Source organism: Rhipicephalus microplus, chromosome 4 (assembly GCF_043290135.1).
Source record: "Rhipicephalus microplus isolate Deutch F79 chromosome 4, USDA_Rmic, whole genome shotgun sequence".
Taxonomy (NCBI): domain Eukaryota; kingdom Metazoa; phylum Arthropoda; class Arachnida; order Ixodida; family Ixodidae; genus Rhipicephalus; species Rhipicephalus microplus.
This window is the reverse complement of record NC_134703.1, coordinates 11,620,776-11,635,407: the sequence shown is the minus strand read 5'-3', so window position 1 is coordinate 11,635,407 and position 14,632 is coordinate 11,620,776. Positions and strand designations below refer to the sequence as shown.

General features: G+C 43.1%; 1 protein-coding gene across 11 annotated transcripts in view; it reads right to left on the bottom strand.

Moving 5' to 3' along the window:
- LOC119171618 (CLIP-associating protein 1-B) overlaps positions 1-14,632 on the bottom strand; it is a 274,680-nt gene that overhangs the window by 101,560 nt on the left and 158,488 nt on the right. For all 11 annotated transcript variants that reach the window (XM_037422393.2, XM_037422396.2, XM_075892178.1 and 8 more), the window contains 5 exons: positions 7,834-7,926; positions 6,955-7,100; positions 6,353-6,488; positions 5,757-5,827; positions 476-613 (listed from right to left, as the gene is read on the bottom strand). In XM_037422393.2, coding sequence (XP_037278290.2) covers positions 476-613; positions 5,757-5,827; positions 6,353-6,488; positions 6,955-7,100; positions 7,834-7,926 — 584 coding nt within the window. The remainder of the gene's footprint in view (positions 1-475; positions 614-5,756; positions 5,828-6,352; positions 6,489-6,954; positions 7,101-7,833; positions 7,927-14,632) is intronic.

The following is a 14,632-nucleotide window of genomic DNA, read 5'->3' as shown; positions in this document are numbered from 1 at the left end:
CATGCCTACACTTAACTTTTGACATTTTAAGGTTTCTCAAGCTGAAAGCACAATGTGGTTACGTTAAATGTTACGACTATGATGTACTTTGGTCAGGGAAAGAGGATCAACTTCGAAGCATACGAGAATTTTTAAATTCTGCCCCTGTTGAAAAGCGGCCGCCACGAATGGAAATCAAAACCTGCCTTGACAGCTCAGCAGCTACAAAGGCAAGTTTCACATGAACAAGTTTTTTTGTTCAAAAATATCAAGTTTTATGTATGGTATGAGTATGAGAGACGCCGTAGAGGAGGGCTTTGGAAAAAATATTGCTCATGCACTGGCTGAGCCCACTGCACGGGCCGGGAGTGAACCCGTAACCTCCTGATAAAAAGCTGACCACCTTAATCACTGATCTGCCGTAGCAGTGCTGTGGCAAACTTCATGGCTACTACAGCATACAAGAAAGATACACCCAGAGGCCAAGCACACCCACTTGCGTGAAAAGGCACGGGCTTCCGGGTCGGCATCGCTGATCCCCTTCCTGATGGCCTCCTGCAGGATAGCAATGTGCCTTTCCAGGGTGTGTGTCGGCCATGTGTGCAGCAACTGGTCAAGGAACTCAAAGCACGACCTGTGCAGAACACAACCGGACCTTTTGAGACAGCATGGGCCCAACAGACAGCTGTCATTTAGTGCTGCTCAGTGCACTTGAATTTTCTACAGTAGATTAACTTACAAGCGATCCTATGATTTACTCATCAATGCTCAGGGACACATTTGCTGTTACTTTTAGTATCACTGTACATATGCAAAATGCCCAGCTGGAAGAAAGAGAATCTGGCCCTTTAAGCATTGTAAATGGCATGTGTTATAAACTGAACCCCATTTCACATGAAGGCATAATAAATGTTCCTCAGAGAACCCTGCTAGCCTATAAAATGCAGCATTCTATATCATAACAGAACGTACATTTTAAAAAGCCACAGAATTTTTAGCAAAGCAAAAAAAAAAACTAAGCAGAAAACTGATGCATACCCTATTTACTCGAATCTAGGCCAAGTCCAAAGAAAAAAAAAAATTGTGTCGAATGTTGGCTGGGTAAAAAGCACAGACAGCATTCGCAAAGAAAAAATATTTATTGAAAATATGAAAATGAAACGGAGCAGTTAGTTCATCAAAATGCCGCACTCATTCTAAGTCGTCCCTGATATCTTTGTCGCTGTCCTCAAACAGTGCCCAATCTTCGGAGCCATCAAGCGCATTTGATATGCCGCTCTTCTTGAAAAGCGTACGATCAAAGTTCTTAGGATATCGTCCTATGATGCCAACTGAGACAGTAATGCCCGCTTGATGCAGCCCATCGGGGTCAGCTAGTGACCCTTGGTGCCAAACCAGACCATGTATAATTCCCGCAGGTTATCCCTGAATGTTGTGTTAATGTAAACATCAAGTGGCTGCAATTGGTCCGTTATTCCACTTGGCATCACGACGAGGTCGGTATCCATTTCAGCCAGCCCTGCATTGACGCTATTGGTCAAACGCATGCGGTACGAGTCCAGCACAAAGAGAGAATGCTCGCACAGAAGGGCGCCTGGAGGCCATACGATATTCAGCCACTCCTCAACCATTGCGCTAGTCATCCAGCCGTTCTCGTTGACCCGCACAATGACTTTCAAGGGTAGGCCTCTTTGGCAGGCAGGGTCTTCCTCTTAAAATGATACAACGAACGAGCTTGTGCTCGTCCGCTGTGCAGCACACAGTCATGTGCTGCTTTTCATAGAGCACACCTTCACTTCCTTCGCCCCCTTTTCCGAGACTGTGTACGCCACTGGCATTTCAAAATACACTGGCGTTTGGTCCGCGTTGCAGACCTGGCCTAGCAGATATGCTCTCGCTTCTTTCTTTCGAAGCATGTTCCAGCAACTACTTTTCATTATGAGCCGGTAACATTTGGGAGATTGAGGTGCGACGATGGCAGCTCATCAATCAGCTGGCTTTGAAGTCAGCCGCCGAAACACCTTGCGCCAATGAAAGCTCCCTTGCCTTTGCCTGGAGTAATTCCATGGTCACTGGAAGAACAGCTGCATCTGAACAAAATCGGCCAATGCCGTCTTCATTTCTGGGAGACAGCCTTTTCATGGACCGGTAAAAGCCATCCTTGTTCTGGCGCATGCGAAGAGCTTCTTTTGTTAGCCCCTCCAGCAATGAATATTCTTTTCGTCCACTCGAAAGTCCCACCCGGCTTGAACATCGGAGAACCACTTCGCGGCTAGCACAACTTTCCTTTTATACACCGCACTATAATGACTATGCTTATTTGGCCAGCAGCTCTCTACTTGAGATGCCTGGCATGTCACCTGCACTTCTATTGTTCGCCTGGAGCCACTGCGCTTCTCCGGCTTCCCGCGAGGTGATGCAACCTTCCGCAGTCATAGAATGTCGCTGCATCAGTCACTTGTAAGTCACTCGTAAGAGCTTTGAGCGTTTAGGCAAAAGTATATTTCATGCTTGGGGTTCAGCAGAGCTCAGCAGAAAGAAAATAGACAAGTTATCAAGATGAAATGAGACCAAAAAGAACATAGAACATCAAAACTACAGTGCAATGCATTTATGATGCAATGCTTATTTACTGAAGCCAGACTGCAGGCTAGACGCCCTCATACTTGGGGTACGTTGAATGTGACCAATTATCACAAGATGGTAATATTAAAAATAAAAATGGATTTAACATCCAGAACAGAACAACTTACATCGATGCGAACTACCACGAATATAAAACGAGAATTTTAGCTAGAGGGCTCATTATGGCATACATTCGAAGGGTCGAGACAAGAATTGTATAAATGAGGGAAGAACTGTCCCCATATTCATGACACTTTATTAGAGTTCATATTTTCAATAAGACAAAAATACCAAACTAAAAAATGAAGAAAATCAAAACAAAAAGATTTTAAGTTTAGAAAAAAAAAACACTTTTAAACTTGTGCATTTGTGTATGGCAGTGATTAGTTGTACATTAAAAGAACTGCAATGCTGTCACTTTTTACAGTGAGAACTTATGAGGTCACACAACATGGTTCACCTGCGGCGCCGTAATCGTTCGCAGCTGCCACCGGTGTCCGTAACCGCTATCGCGCGAAATAATAAAAAAACTGCAAATAAAAAACACCAAGGCCAATAGGTTTCCAACCCGGGCCCATTGTGTGTAAGCCCGGTATTCTACCACTGAGCCACACGAAGGCTAAGAATTTGTTTCGAAACTGGGCTTAGACAGCCTTGATGTCAGGAAAGGAATCGCGTTAATAAGAGTAATAAAGCATTTTAGAACATCAAACGAAGAACCATGCGTCAAACATTGTGAATCGGGAAACAAGTGGGTCGTGCAATGCTCCAAGCCATTACCAAAGCTTGTTTTTGATCACTTATTAACTGTAGAGAAAACCAACTCAAGGCATAACTTTTCAGGTAATAAGTGTGTAGCGGATACCACGCTACTCCGAAGAATGACGAAAGAGAGCATAGTAAATTCTGGCCAACAACACAAAAATTATGATTATATACATAGTGGGTACCCAGCAGGTGTACTTGTAGCAGTCACCCAACGAGCGATTAGGAAAGGCTCTGAATGGTTTCTCTTCCAGCTTTTGCTGCGACTGTGCTGTGCGTTCCGTACAGGCCTGGCTTTTAATTTTTTTTTTTTCCGAAAGAGCGCTGCTTGAAAATTGCCAGTTTTCTCGTACGAGTTTTACATTAGCCAGTCTGTGTTTGCCGTTGCAGCTTTCACATCTCAGGACAGGCAAGGGTGTGACTGCACTGCATTGACATAGTGCCGCAAAAAGTTTCAGGGATGTTTTTCAGTCTGATTGAGCATAGCCAAAATGTTTTTTTGTGTGCAAGTCTGACAACAAGTTAGTATATGTAGTTTATGCATGCCTTTTTATGTATGCGTGTACATGAGGACACATGAAAATTGAAAAATTTATGGGCTGGGGCTCAAGTGCCTTAATTACCTCCTTTGCCCCTTGGCTGTGCCAATGTCTGACAGCGTTATCTGCAGACATTTAATTATTCCATGAGGTGTTGTAATATGTTCCTGCATGTTTCGGGTAATCAGGGCCGGCTCTGTCTTCGTGGAAAGTCAACCCATTCATGGCACATATTTTCCTTTGGCTTCTAACACCCCATCGGTGAAAAAGATAAAGATTTCTGAAAGCTAATTGCGCTGTTAGTTCATTTTTGCTATAACTTCAACCATCGCACATTGAGTATTGTGTCTGCAGGTGTCTAGTGCAAACAGGGAAAAAAAAAAAAAACGCTGATTCAGAGCAATGAAACTGTGCAGTGAAACAGGACAAAGTGTACATGAATCTATGAATGATAACAGGAGGATCAAGCACTGACATTTAAGTTATACGTTTAATCCTAAATCAACGTGGCACATATGTGCGTGCGAACATAGTGCAGCTTCCTCATCCAGTATTGAAGCCTGAATTGTAGCCCGGCATGCCGGGTGACAGGAAAAATAACGACTGATGCACAGAAGCATAACTGCGATTCGGCCTAGTTGGAATCTATCCATCCTGAAAATGTATGCGCAGGCGAACAAGGACAAAGAAAGGAAGACAAACTGTTTGTCTTCCTTTCTTTGTCCTTGTTCGCCTGCGCATACATTTTCAGGATGGACTGATGCACACTACGATTGTGCTACCGCAGGCATCTGCGCTCGCTAGTGGGGGCGCATGTGGGGCGACAGGAAAAATAACGACTAATGCACGCGATGATTGTGCTACCGCAGGCATGTGCGCTCGCTGGTGGAGGCGATGCGGAGCGAGAGGAAAAATAAGGACTAATGCACGCTACGATTGTGCTACCGCAGGCACGTGCGTTCGCAGCTGGAGGCGATGCGGAGCAAGAGGAAAAATAAGGACTAATGCACGCTACGATTGTGCTACCGCAGGCATGTGCGCTTGCTGGCGGGGGCGCAAGATAGTGTCAGAACATAGCGCCGCGGGCGGCAGCGGCCTGCGTAAATGGGAGGGGATGGGCAGGAGATCTCGTGCTGATGCGCCAGGCATCTCAAAGTAGAGGAAACGCTGGTTTGGCACCATTGAGCTACACCACATACAGCCCACTCGAAGCGAGACTCAAACTGACGAATAGCTTGCCTCAACCAGTATTGAAAAGAAAGCCTCCTCAAGAAAGCCCCCTACGACGTCCCACGCTTTCCCATGGGGACGGGAGGTTCCTCGTGGCTCAGTGCTTTTGTCGCGAGGAGCGCTCACAACCGACACTTCTACTTCCGATGAATTCGAAAGTAATGCCATCACAGAAACGCAACTATGTGGCCTCCGGGACGGCAATAGACATTGCTTGAATCTTGGAGGCCACAAGGTTTAATTTCAAAGCTGCCGCCGCAGCGAGCCCTCGCAGTCGACACTGTTTGGGGAAGCAGACGAGCAGAGAATAGGAGAGAGCTAGGAACCAACTCTTCTCTGTTGCAGGCATCTTTCTAGATGAGGCATTGCCTCAACACTCGCCACAAATATAAAATGGCGGCCTCGTGTGCATACTCACGCCAGGCGTTGGCTCGGCTACTAGCGGCTACAATACTGTCTGGGTGACAATAGTTTCGCATCACTTTTTCTCGAAAAATGGCGTGTTTTTTCAAAATTCTTGAATCTAAGCGGCGCTAGAGTTTGATACAAAGAAATTCTGACAGAAGTGTCGGCCTAGATTCAAATAAATACGGTAATTATGCTGATGAAGACACTCACCTTCTAATGTCCTTGGACTTTGAACTTAAGTTCATTGTAATCACTGGTATCAACCGACTAACATGAGTGTGCTGAAAGAAAAACCAAAGGAATGAAGAAAAGTCATTTTAACAGCCGGGGGCACAATCTAAAAAGCAGCACCATTCAATGTGGTTGAGCACTGTTGGGAGTAACTTTTCGGAATATGCACGCTATCGAGTAAAACACAAATATGAATTTTGTTGATAAATGATGCAGTTTAGCCATTAAACTTCACTTGTACCAACCAAGGGAGCATTGATCACAGTCATGAACGCAACGCTTGCCTTTGTACCTCTCAGTTGCGTGAGAAGATTGCCCTTGTGCACAAATCCCAAGAAAGGTTGAATTGAGTAACAGTAAATAAGAGCTTTTTTGCAAGCTCCAATATGCTCTACAGACGGAAGTCAACTGTTACAGGGTGGTTTTCGTTCATATAACCTTAACAAGACCATTCTGCTGTGCTGGTTCATGTGTAGTGCGCTGATCAAATCGCAACACATTTGGGACTATGTACGTCTTCTTTTCCAGAGTATGATAATACTGTGAGAAGTAGTACAAAACAGAGTTCAATTCACCTGAATGATGAACCTCACTGTGACAATGCCGGATGTGGACATAATCTTGGCACTATTGGGGATTAAGTTTATGAGCGCTGGAAGTACTGCTTCCGAGAAGTGGTCAAGTTTATGACCCAATTGTTGAGATAAATAACTGCAACAAATGAGAAAAAAAATTACTTAGTAACAACAGAACTGGAGAAATAAAACTTGCGCTAACTGAAAACTTATGACCATGGCTACAAGGTGATCACAAAGCAACACAAACACAGAAAAAAGTTTTGCAAATGCACCAGCACTCTAATGCAATGCACAAATTCAGTTATGTCAACATATATCCAGCACTCTACTATCTGGTGCACTAGCCATTTCTATGTTGCAAGCAGCAAATTGAAAGTGTTCAACTAATATGCAAGAGCCTTCAGCGCTTGCAGTCCAGAAGCGAAAATTTACATCGAAATTCAATGCTACAATGAGCCCAACTGCTGATGAAGCCCTAAGACAAAGTTGTAAAATGGACTACCATGAGGACTCGCAATGATTGCTAGGGTTTTAAGAGCCAAAATTTTAACCACCTGGCATCTCCAGTAGATTGCAAAGTGGGGAAACGTGACACTCACGCAATAGTGATGCAGGCTTCCCTGACCACTTGTGACCGTAAGTCCCTAACCAGAACTTGGAATGAAGGCTCCAGAAGCCTCAAACTGGCAAACAGCTCCTCATAGTCTGCAGCACCTGCTAGAAGTAAGCTGCGAAGGTGCCGCAGCTGCAACAAAGAGAAGCACAGCATTCAAGAGTGAACATACATCGCTGCCATCCATGCCTGGACATTCTTTCACTAGACCGATCCATTGTTTATAGCTCATCTTGTTTGCCAAATAAAATGTGATGGCAAAATGATATCAGCACATGTATTTAGCAATTTTTACACTATGCAAAAGCCACGTTAAGCCAAAAATGAATGATTTACCGACAAAAATTTCTCAAGAGGGCTCAGGATGGTTAAGGCCATGAGGTACAAAATAGTTTAGAAATTTTGACAACTTCCCCATGTTCAATTTTGCCAAAAATAGTACGAATGGCATCAAAAAACAGTTCTAGAAACACAGCAATTCATGTAACGATCCCATTTTGAAATCTTGCTCATTTTTGCAGTACTAAACGTCTTCTACTAATATCATTCTCATTCTGAGGCATAGCAAATTTTAAGAAGGCCATAAAGGCATTCATTAGAACATACTACAATTCACATAACAATAGTAGCAGTAGCTACTCAGTAACTTTTCCAATTTTTACCAGTACCATGAGTAAGTAAACATGTACGTGCATTTAATAAGAGGCATAAATGTCTATCAAACTAAAAGCTACTCCAGAATTTCACATGTAGCTTAATTGACTGCTTCAGATCTGCTTATATTAATTGTTAAGGCAGCTCAATTGATACTGTGCAATGAAAATAAAATACCAGTTGCCAAAGACGACCTCATACCATGACTTACCATGTCCACTCTCTTCTCCCAGTCAGCATTTGTATCATTCAGAACCTGCTTGATCTTCGCAAGTTCTTGTTCCAGTTCCTTTGCCGAGTAAAGCTGAGGCAAACAAAGGAGTTACCCGGTAAATACAGCACAGGTATGTAAGGATCAGGTATGTAAGGATTAATCATGGACTAAATTGTATGATCACAGAAAACCATCAACTTCATGATTGGTTTTTAAAAACACGGGACTTTAATACTCTGGCGACCTTTAAAGAGATAAGAAAACCTGCCTTACTGAACAAAGCTAAAAGAGAATACTATGAAAAGCCTTTCCAAACTGGCTCATGTTATCCACCTAAACGCATGTTTAAAATGACTAATTCAGTCCTGGCAACAAGCTCAGGGGCCAATGTAATGCAGAAAATAGTCGTAAACAATAAATCACTGTCAGAGATGGCTTTGTCAGAATACTTTAGCGAACATTACGCATCAGCAACAATTAGCCGAGCACCTCTTACCGACAAGTCGTGCATACTAGAACACAATGTTCGGAAAACGGAATTTTTTTCAACCCACAGATTGGTCTGACTTACATAAAGCCTTCACCTCATTACAAAACAATAAAGCTACTGATATTGACAACATCCAGATAACACCTGTAAAAAATATATTATCGACGTTATCCTCCCGTGCTTGGTCCATATATTCAATCTCGTGATTACTTCAGGAACGTCCTCCAATAAAATGAAATGAGCCAAAGTGTCAGTTATATTTAAATGTGGCGATAGGAACAACATCGGGAACTATAGGCCTATATCAGTCTTTCGAAAGGCCTAAAAAATTTTCAAAAGGCCTAAAAAATAAATTTTAAGTCGACTACATATTTTTTAATGCATGAAATCATGCCTAAATGCCAGCATGGTTTCACAAAGGGCAAATCAATAGAGTCTGCGCCGCTGGAGCAAAAACAAACCATACTCAGAAACATTGAAGTGGGAAAGTCAACTCTTGGCATCTTCGTTGATTACAGCAAAGCATTTGACTCAGTCTTTCATGACACCGTTTTAACAAAACTAGAACAACATAGCATACGTGGTGTCGTTCACTGGTTTTTGCAATCACGTTTACTTGACCGGCAACAAGGCATAGTTGTTCTGCGTTATCCCTCCATCCATTACTAAGTGGTGTCCCCCAGGAAAGCATCTTGAGGCCCTTTTTATTTAACGCATACGCAAATGACTTGCCTCTTAATGACAAGTCGACAGATTTTCTTTTGTACACAGATGACACTAGCCTGTTTGTTTCCTCCGATACCGAATCAGACATGTTTTCACAAGGGAATAGCATGATGTCCAATGTTTACGAGTGGTCCTTGTGCAACAGTCTACAAATTAAAAAATTAAACGCTGTTTTTTTTTTCTGCTAAAAAACAAATGTGTGTCTCACGACAATTTAAACATACGTTCCCACACACTTGGTCAGGAACACAAAATTTTGGGTGTTGTGTTTTCTAGACACATGATGTGGAACTCGCACATAGATCTCATTGTAAAGAAGTTGTCTGCTGCACTCGCTCTTCTATTCAGATGTCGTCATTTGTTCCCACCTCGTGTAATGTTCCAACTTTACTATTCCCTTTTTTGATCGTTTATAAGCTACTGCACCTTAGTGTGGGCTACAACCACAAGACGAAATATTGATTGATTGATTTGTGAGGTTTAACGTCCCAAAACCACTATTTGATTATGAGAGACGCCGTAGTGGAGGGCTCCGGAAATTTTGACCTCCTGGGGTTCTTTAACGTGCACCCAAATCTGAGTACACAGGCCTACAACATTTCTGCCTCCATCAGAAATGCAGCCGCCACAGCCGGGATTTGATCCCGCAACCTGCGGGTCAGCAGCCGAGTACCTTAGCCACTAGACCACCGCGGCGGGGCCACAAGACGAAATATTATTAGGTTATTGCTGCTTGAAAAGAAAGCTATTCGTTGCATCAATAACATTCATTTTTAACATCCGACAAAAGCGCTGTTTCAAGAAAACAGAATTGATTGATATATGAGGTTTAACGTCCCAAAACCACCATATGATTACGAGAGACGCCTTAGTAGAGGGCTCCGGAAATTTTGACCACCTGGGGTTCTTTTAACGTGCACCCACATCTGAGCACACAGGCCTACGAAATTTCCGCCTCAATCGGAAATGCAGCCGCCACAGCCGGGATTTGATCCCACGACCTGCGGGTCAGCAGCCGAGTACCTTAGCCACTAGACCACCACGGTGAAGCAGGAAAACAGAATTATTACTGTCACAGATATTTATGTATACCCCCTCCAACATCAATTGTTTTTTGCTGATTAAAAAAAAAACTGCATTTTCCAAGGAATTTGTTAGCCCTCGTACAATGTCATAGCACCCGTGTAACACAAAAAATGGTGCATAAAGTGCCATCCAACAGACTACTAGTACACTCATACCCTGAGCTACAATGTACCTGAACAGTTAAACCAATTATAGCAGTGCATAAATACAGAACCGTCATTATCATGCAAGCACTTGCCTGATGTCTTTCTCTTTGATACGGTTCAAATTTATCATTAAAACTTGCAAATTAACCTTGTATCTATGCTTTTTATAATGTATTCATCACGTGCATGCACTTTCTTTTTTTCTTCTTTTTACTACTGCTTTTTTTCATATCCATTTTTTGCATTGTAACAGAACAATACTTCTTTGGCGGTCACATTATTCACTATTCACACGTATTCTAACCTGTTCCCAGTGCACACACATGTATTTATATCTATTTACAACAATGAAAAGCATTGTTTGTATTGCACATGTATGCACTGCTGCTGTTGCCTAGCTGGGGCCCCCTAGCTTCATTAAGCTGTATGCTTACAGCTTTCTTGCAGGGTGGCCTTTAACATATTACTTCGTTCATGTTCTAATAAAATTTAACTTGACTTGCTTTCCTTAAAGTTTCCTATTGTAACAAACTATTACCGTACCGTGACTCCCCAATTGCTGTGGTTGCTTAGGGGCAGCTTGTAGTATTAAAGGGACCGACAAATGATTTTTTTCGACCAATTTTTTTTACGGCAAGACCGAAAGATTACCGTTTGTTGTGTTTATAGCCGCATCAGTTAATCCCAAAACCACATAGTTATTCTACAAGTGGCTTTTTTTTTCTATTTAAAAGGCTCTATAAATACAGATATACCTCTCCACGAGCAATGCTGAGAATTGATAGCAATGCTGCCAGCGCTTTTGCTACTTGTGAAAGCCGTCGTCGTTCTGCTTTTGCAGGTCTTCCTTTAAAGGGACCGACAACTGCCCAGAACACGGAAGATGACTGCACGGGTGCAAAGATTGTCCCTCATTGCGGCTCAAACCAATTTCTCGTAAAATTGGAGTTATATTTTTATTTCATAAATGAAAATCGGGAAAATAGCCTGTGGTACCACCTGGTGGCAGAAACTTCAATTATCTGATGTGCCCTGTCATGTGACTGTTATATAGTGTGCATGGTCAACAATTTTCCTGTTAGTATTGAAATACTGTTTGCTTCTTTATAGTAAAAGATATTACTCCATAAAGATGTACATATAGGCATGTTAGTAGTACGCATTAGAATGGCACTGCCTTCGCATGACGTAATGATCTCATGCTCGTCAGTGCATCTTGAGCAACTTTTCTGCCTGCTCATAAAGCCGTGCACACACTTTCCAGGTCGCTACGACGTTGGAGCGACTTTGTTTTTCTACCTACAATTTGTCTCAGAAATGGCGTGTACCGCTAGTTGGCACGACCGCACATATGCGCAATGACATTTTCGGTGACTTGGCTTGGCTCGCGCGTAGAGAGAGTAACGACGGTGGGACGAGCCATCCACGACACAGGACAACAACCTTGGGCGCAAGCAAGCGCACACAATGTAGTAAAAATACAGAGAAGCTGTATAAAGTGTTATCGCCTCATTCTAACGGTTGGTTATTTTCAAAAACAGTTGTAAAGCTCAGGATAAACGTGAAAGCATAGTCGCAGGAACACCCACGAAAGAAGTAAGACGGCATGCACAAATCAGAAAGGCTACGGCATCACTGTCAATAGGTGTCTAGCAAACTGGCGCATCATCTGCTACAATACTTCCGGTTTGAGGCATATCTCTTCATCGCTTCAAGGTGCCAGCTTCGCAGTGTAAGAAACACATGCTATTCCGCGACGTGTTTGTTGCCACTTGTGGGGGGCTAACGCCCCCTGTAAAGTTGTTAACGCTTTGTGGAGCACGTGTCTTACGCAGAAGCCGCATTCAGGAGTCTCAACTATCGAGCTGTACGTGGCGTACTCGCGAGCATTTATCACCACCATCATCATTCATGGTGAGTGCGGTCGCTCCGACAGTGACGCCTGGCGGCAAGCCTGGGTGGCGGTGCACGAAAGATAAGCGGGCCTCTTGGCGCATGGTGGTTAAAACGAACGGCTGTCTTTTGCGGTGGGTTCACGGTGCACGGCATTGTGAGTGGTCTGCCGTGGGCCCTCGTGGTGAGTCAAGCACTGGGGACGCCGCCTTGCGTTTGTTGTTGTGTGTTCTGGAATATTGTGCAAGGTTGTTAAGCGTGTTGATCACAATTGATATATTATTTGGGCTGGCGATATTGTCATTTTAAAGCAGTTAAGCAAATGTGCGTTGCTTGGTTCCTTTCCGCCATGTCTACTGTGTCCATTCACTCCAAGAGCGAAGCGTTCCATTGCGAGACCCCACATGCTCGTCTGGTGATTGTGTTCTAAAACATATGGCCAATAAATAGATGTTATTTCGTGGATTTCAGAGAATGAAGCGAGAAGTGGAAATGGGTGAACACGAGAAACAGCGAGAGGCAGGTTTCGAGCGCATTTACGGTTTGTAACATGCAGCAATCTTTTAAGAATGGCTTCGATTTGGTATTTTCAACTACAAGTGATGACCACCTCAAAATCACTCACACATATGAACACATGCTACCAAATCTCAACGCAGGTTGACAACATAAGTACGTGTACTCTGCCCAACCAAGTACGCCAACATAATATATTTGCATAGCCTATTCTACATCCCGTACTGCCTGTCAAATTTGTGGAAACAGCCGACCGTGTAAAAGACCCATGAAACAAAACAACCGTTCAGTTAACGATATCACAGGATGTAAAATGATCCAAGTCTCTTTAGAAGCAACGCGCTGCATGGTCTGACGTCTCTATTAGATCAGACTTACAAGCCTTGAGTGCCGATAGGGAGTGTTTTGCTTCGACAACTATATGTTGAGCATACATCGAAATGGAATGCTCGAGTGTGTCAAGGAAGACATCTCACGTAAAGCAAGATTGAGAAAAAAGCCACAATCAACATTTCATTTTTTGAATAAGACACAGTTTACTGCTGCCATTCACTATATCGAAACCAAGATGGTACTCAACCCCTTAACTTAACTTAACGGCTTTGAACAAGTTGAACTCTTCCTAGTGGAATAGGTATGCCCCTCTAGCGTTCAGGCGGAGAAGCGCGCATTTACGGGTTATATTGCGCATCATTCACTAGGTGGCAGCATTTTCTAGAGGATTTAGTTTTCTCCTGCGGCAGGAGTGTGGTTTTTATAACAGACGATTTGCGGTTGCGGCGACCCATGCATAGCTGGCCTGTGAACACGAAAAACAAGCTATTTTTTTTTTACATCTTCTTCGAGTGATCATGATTCGAGCACAGATATTTATCTTGTGTTCGAAAGTGAAGACAGCAATAAGCAGCTCTTCCGGTGATGAAGAGAGCTTGGACGTGAAAATTACGAGTGCCCGCCAGCGAGGCCGCTTTGCGTAATTCCGTGTCTTCAGATTTCCCGCACAGTCCCGAAGCTTCCAGAGCGAAAGACCCCAAGAATGCTTAGCCTACACAAGTGAAGCAAGATGTAGCGTCCGTAATTCTTTTGTTTTTAAAGTTCTTACTCTTATTAGCAGCAGCTAGCCGATTTCCTATGTACTGTTCAGAAATACACTTTAGTCTGTTCATTTGACTAAGTATGTGGTGAAAATGGTCTTTCAACACCAACTAGCTGCTTTTTTTGTGCCATCAGAATCAAAATCAGCAATTAAAAAATAGGCACGTTATGACTGAAAATTTTTGAAGTAAGTGAGTAGTTAGGGGTTAAATAAATAATTCTACGAGTTGGCAACATAAAAACAAATGAATGGATGTTTCATGATGCTATGACAGGCAGAAAAATATCTATGTGAGAGAACACCCTTTGCTGCAAAACAACATGCATGTGTCTGAAGGTGCATGCTACTTGAATAAGAAATGACCCCCATTATAATTATCTCGTAGCGACTACATTTGTAGTTCATATAAGCTGCTAGCACTCATATGTATAATGCAATAATCTAAGGAAAGACCTCTGCGTGCGCTAAGTGGAACACGCAGAAAGCGGCGGCGCTGACAAGAATGCCTGTCGGGCGGCACGGCATCTCGAACTGGAAATTTATGCAGACAAGCGCTGCAGCCCGCAATATCTTGCGTGGGCCACGATTTTTCTATCCACCTATTTTCAGCATTGCAGGATGAAAGGGCACATCTTTGTTGGGAGCCTTCCAGATAAAAAAAAAAACACCACTTACAAAATGCCTACGTGCTTTTGGGATTAACTACTGCAGCTACAAACACTACGAAGTGTAAGCTTTCTGTCACGGCAGAAAAAACTGGGTCGAAAAAAAATCAGTTGTCAGTCCTTTTAACTATGCTTAACAACCTTTATTTTAAGCTATTCAACTAGTTTTGAAAATAAG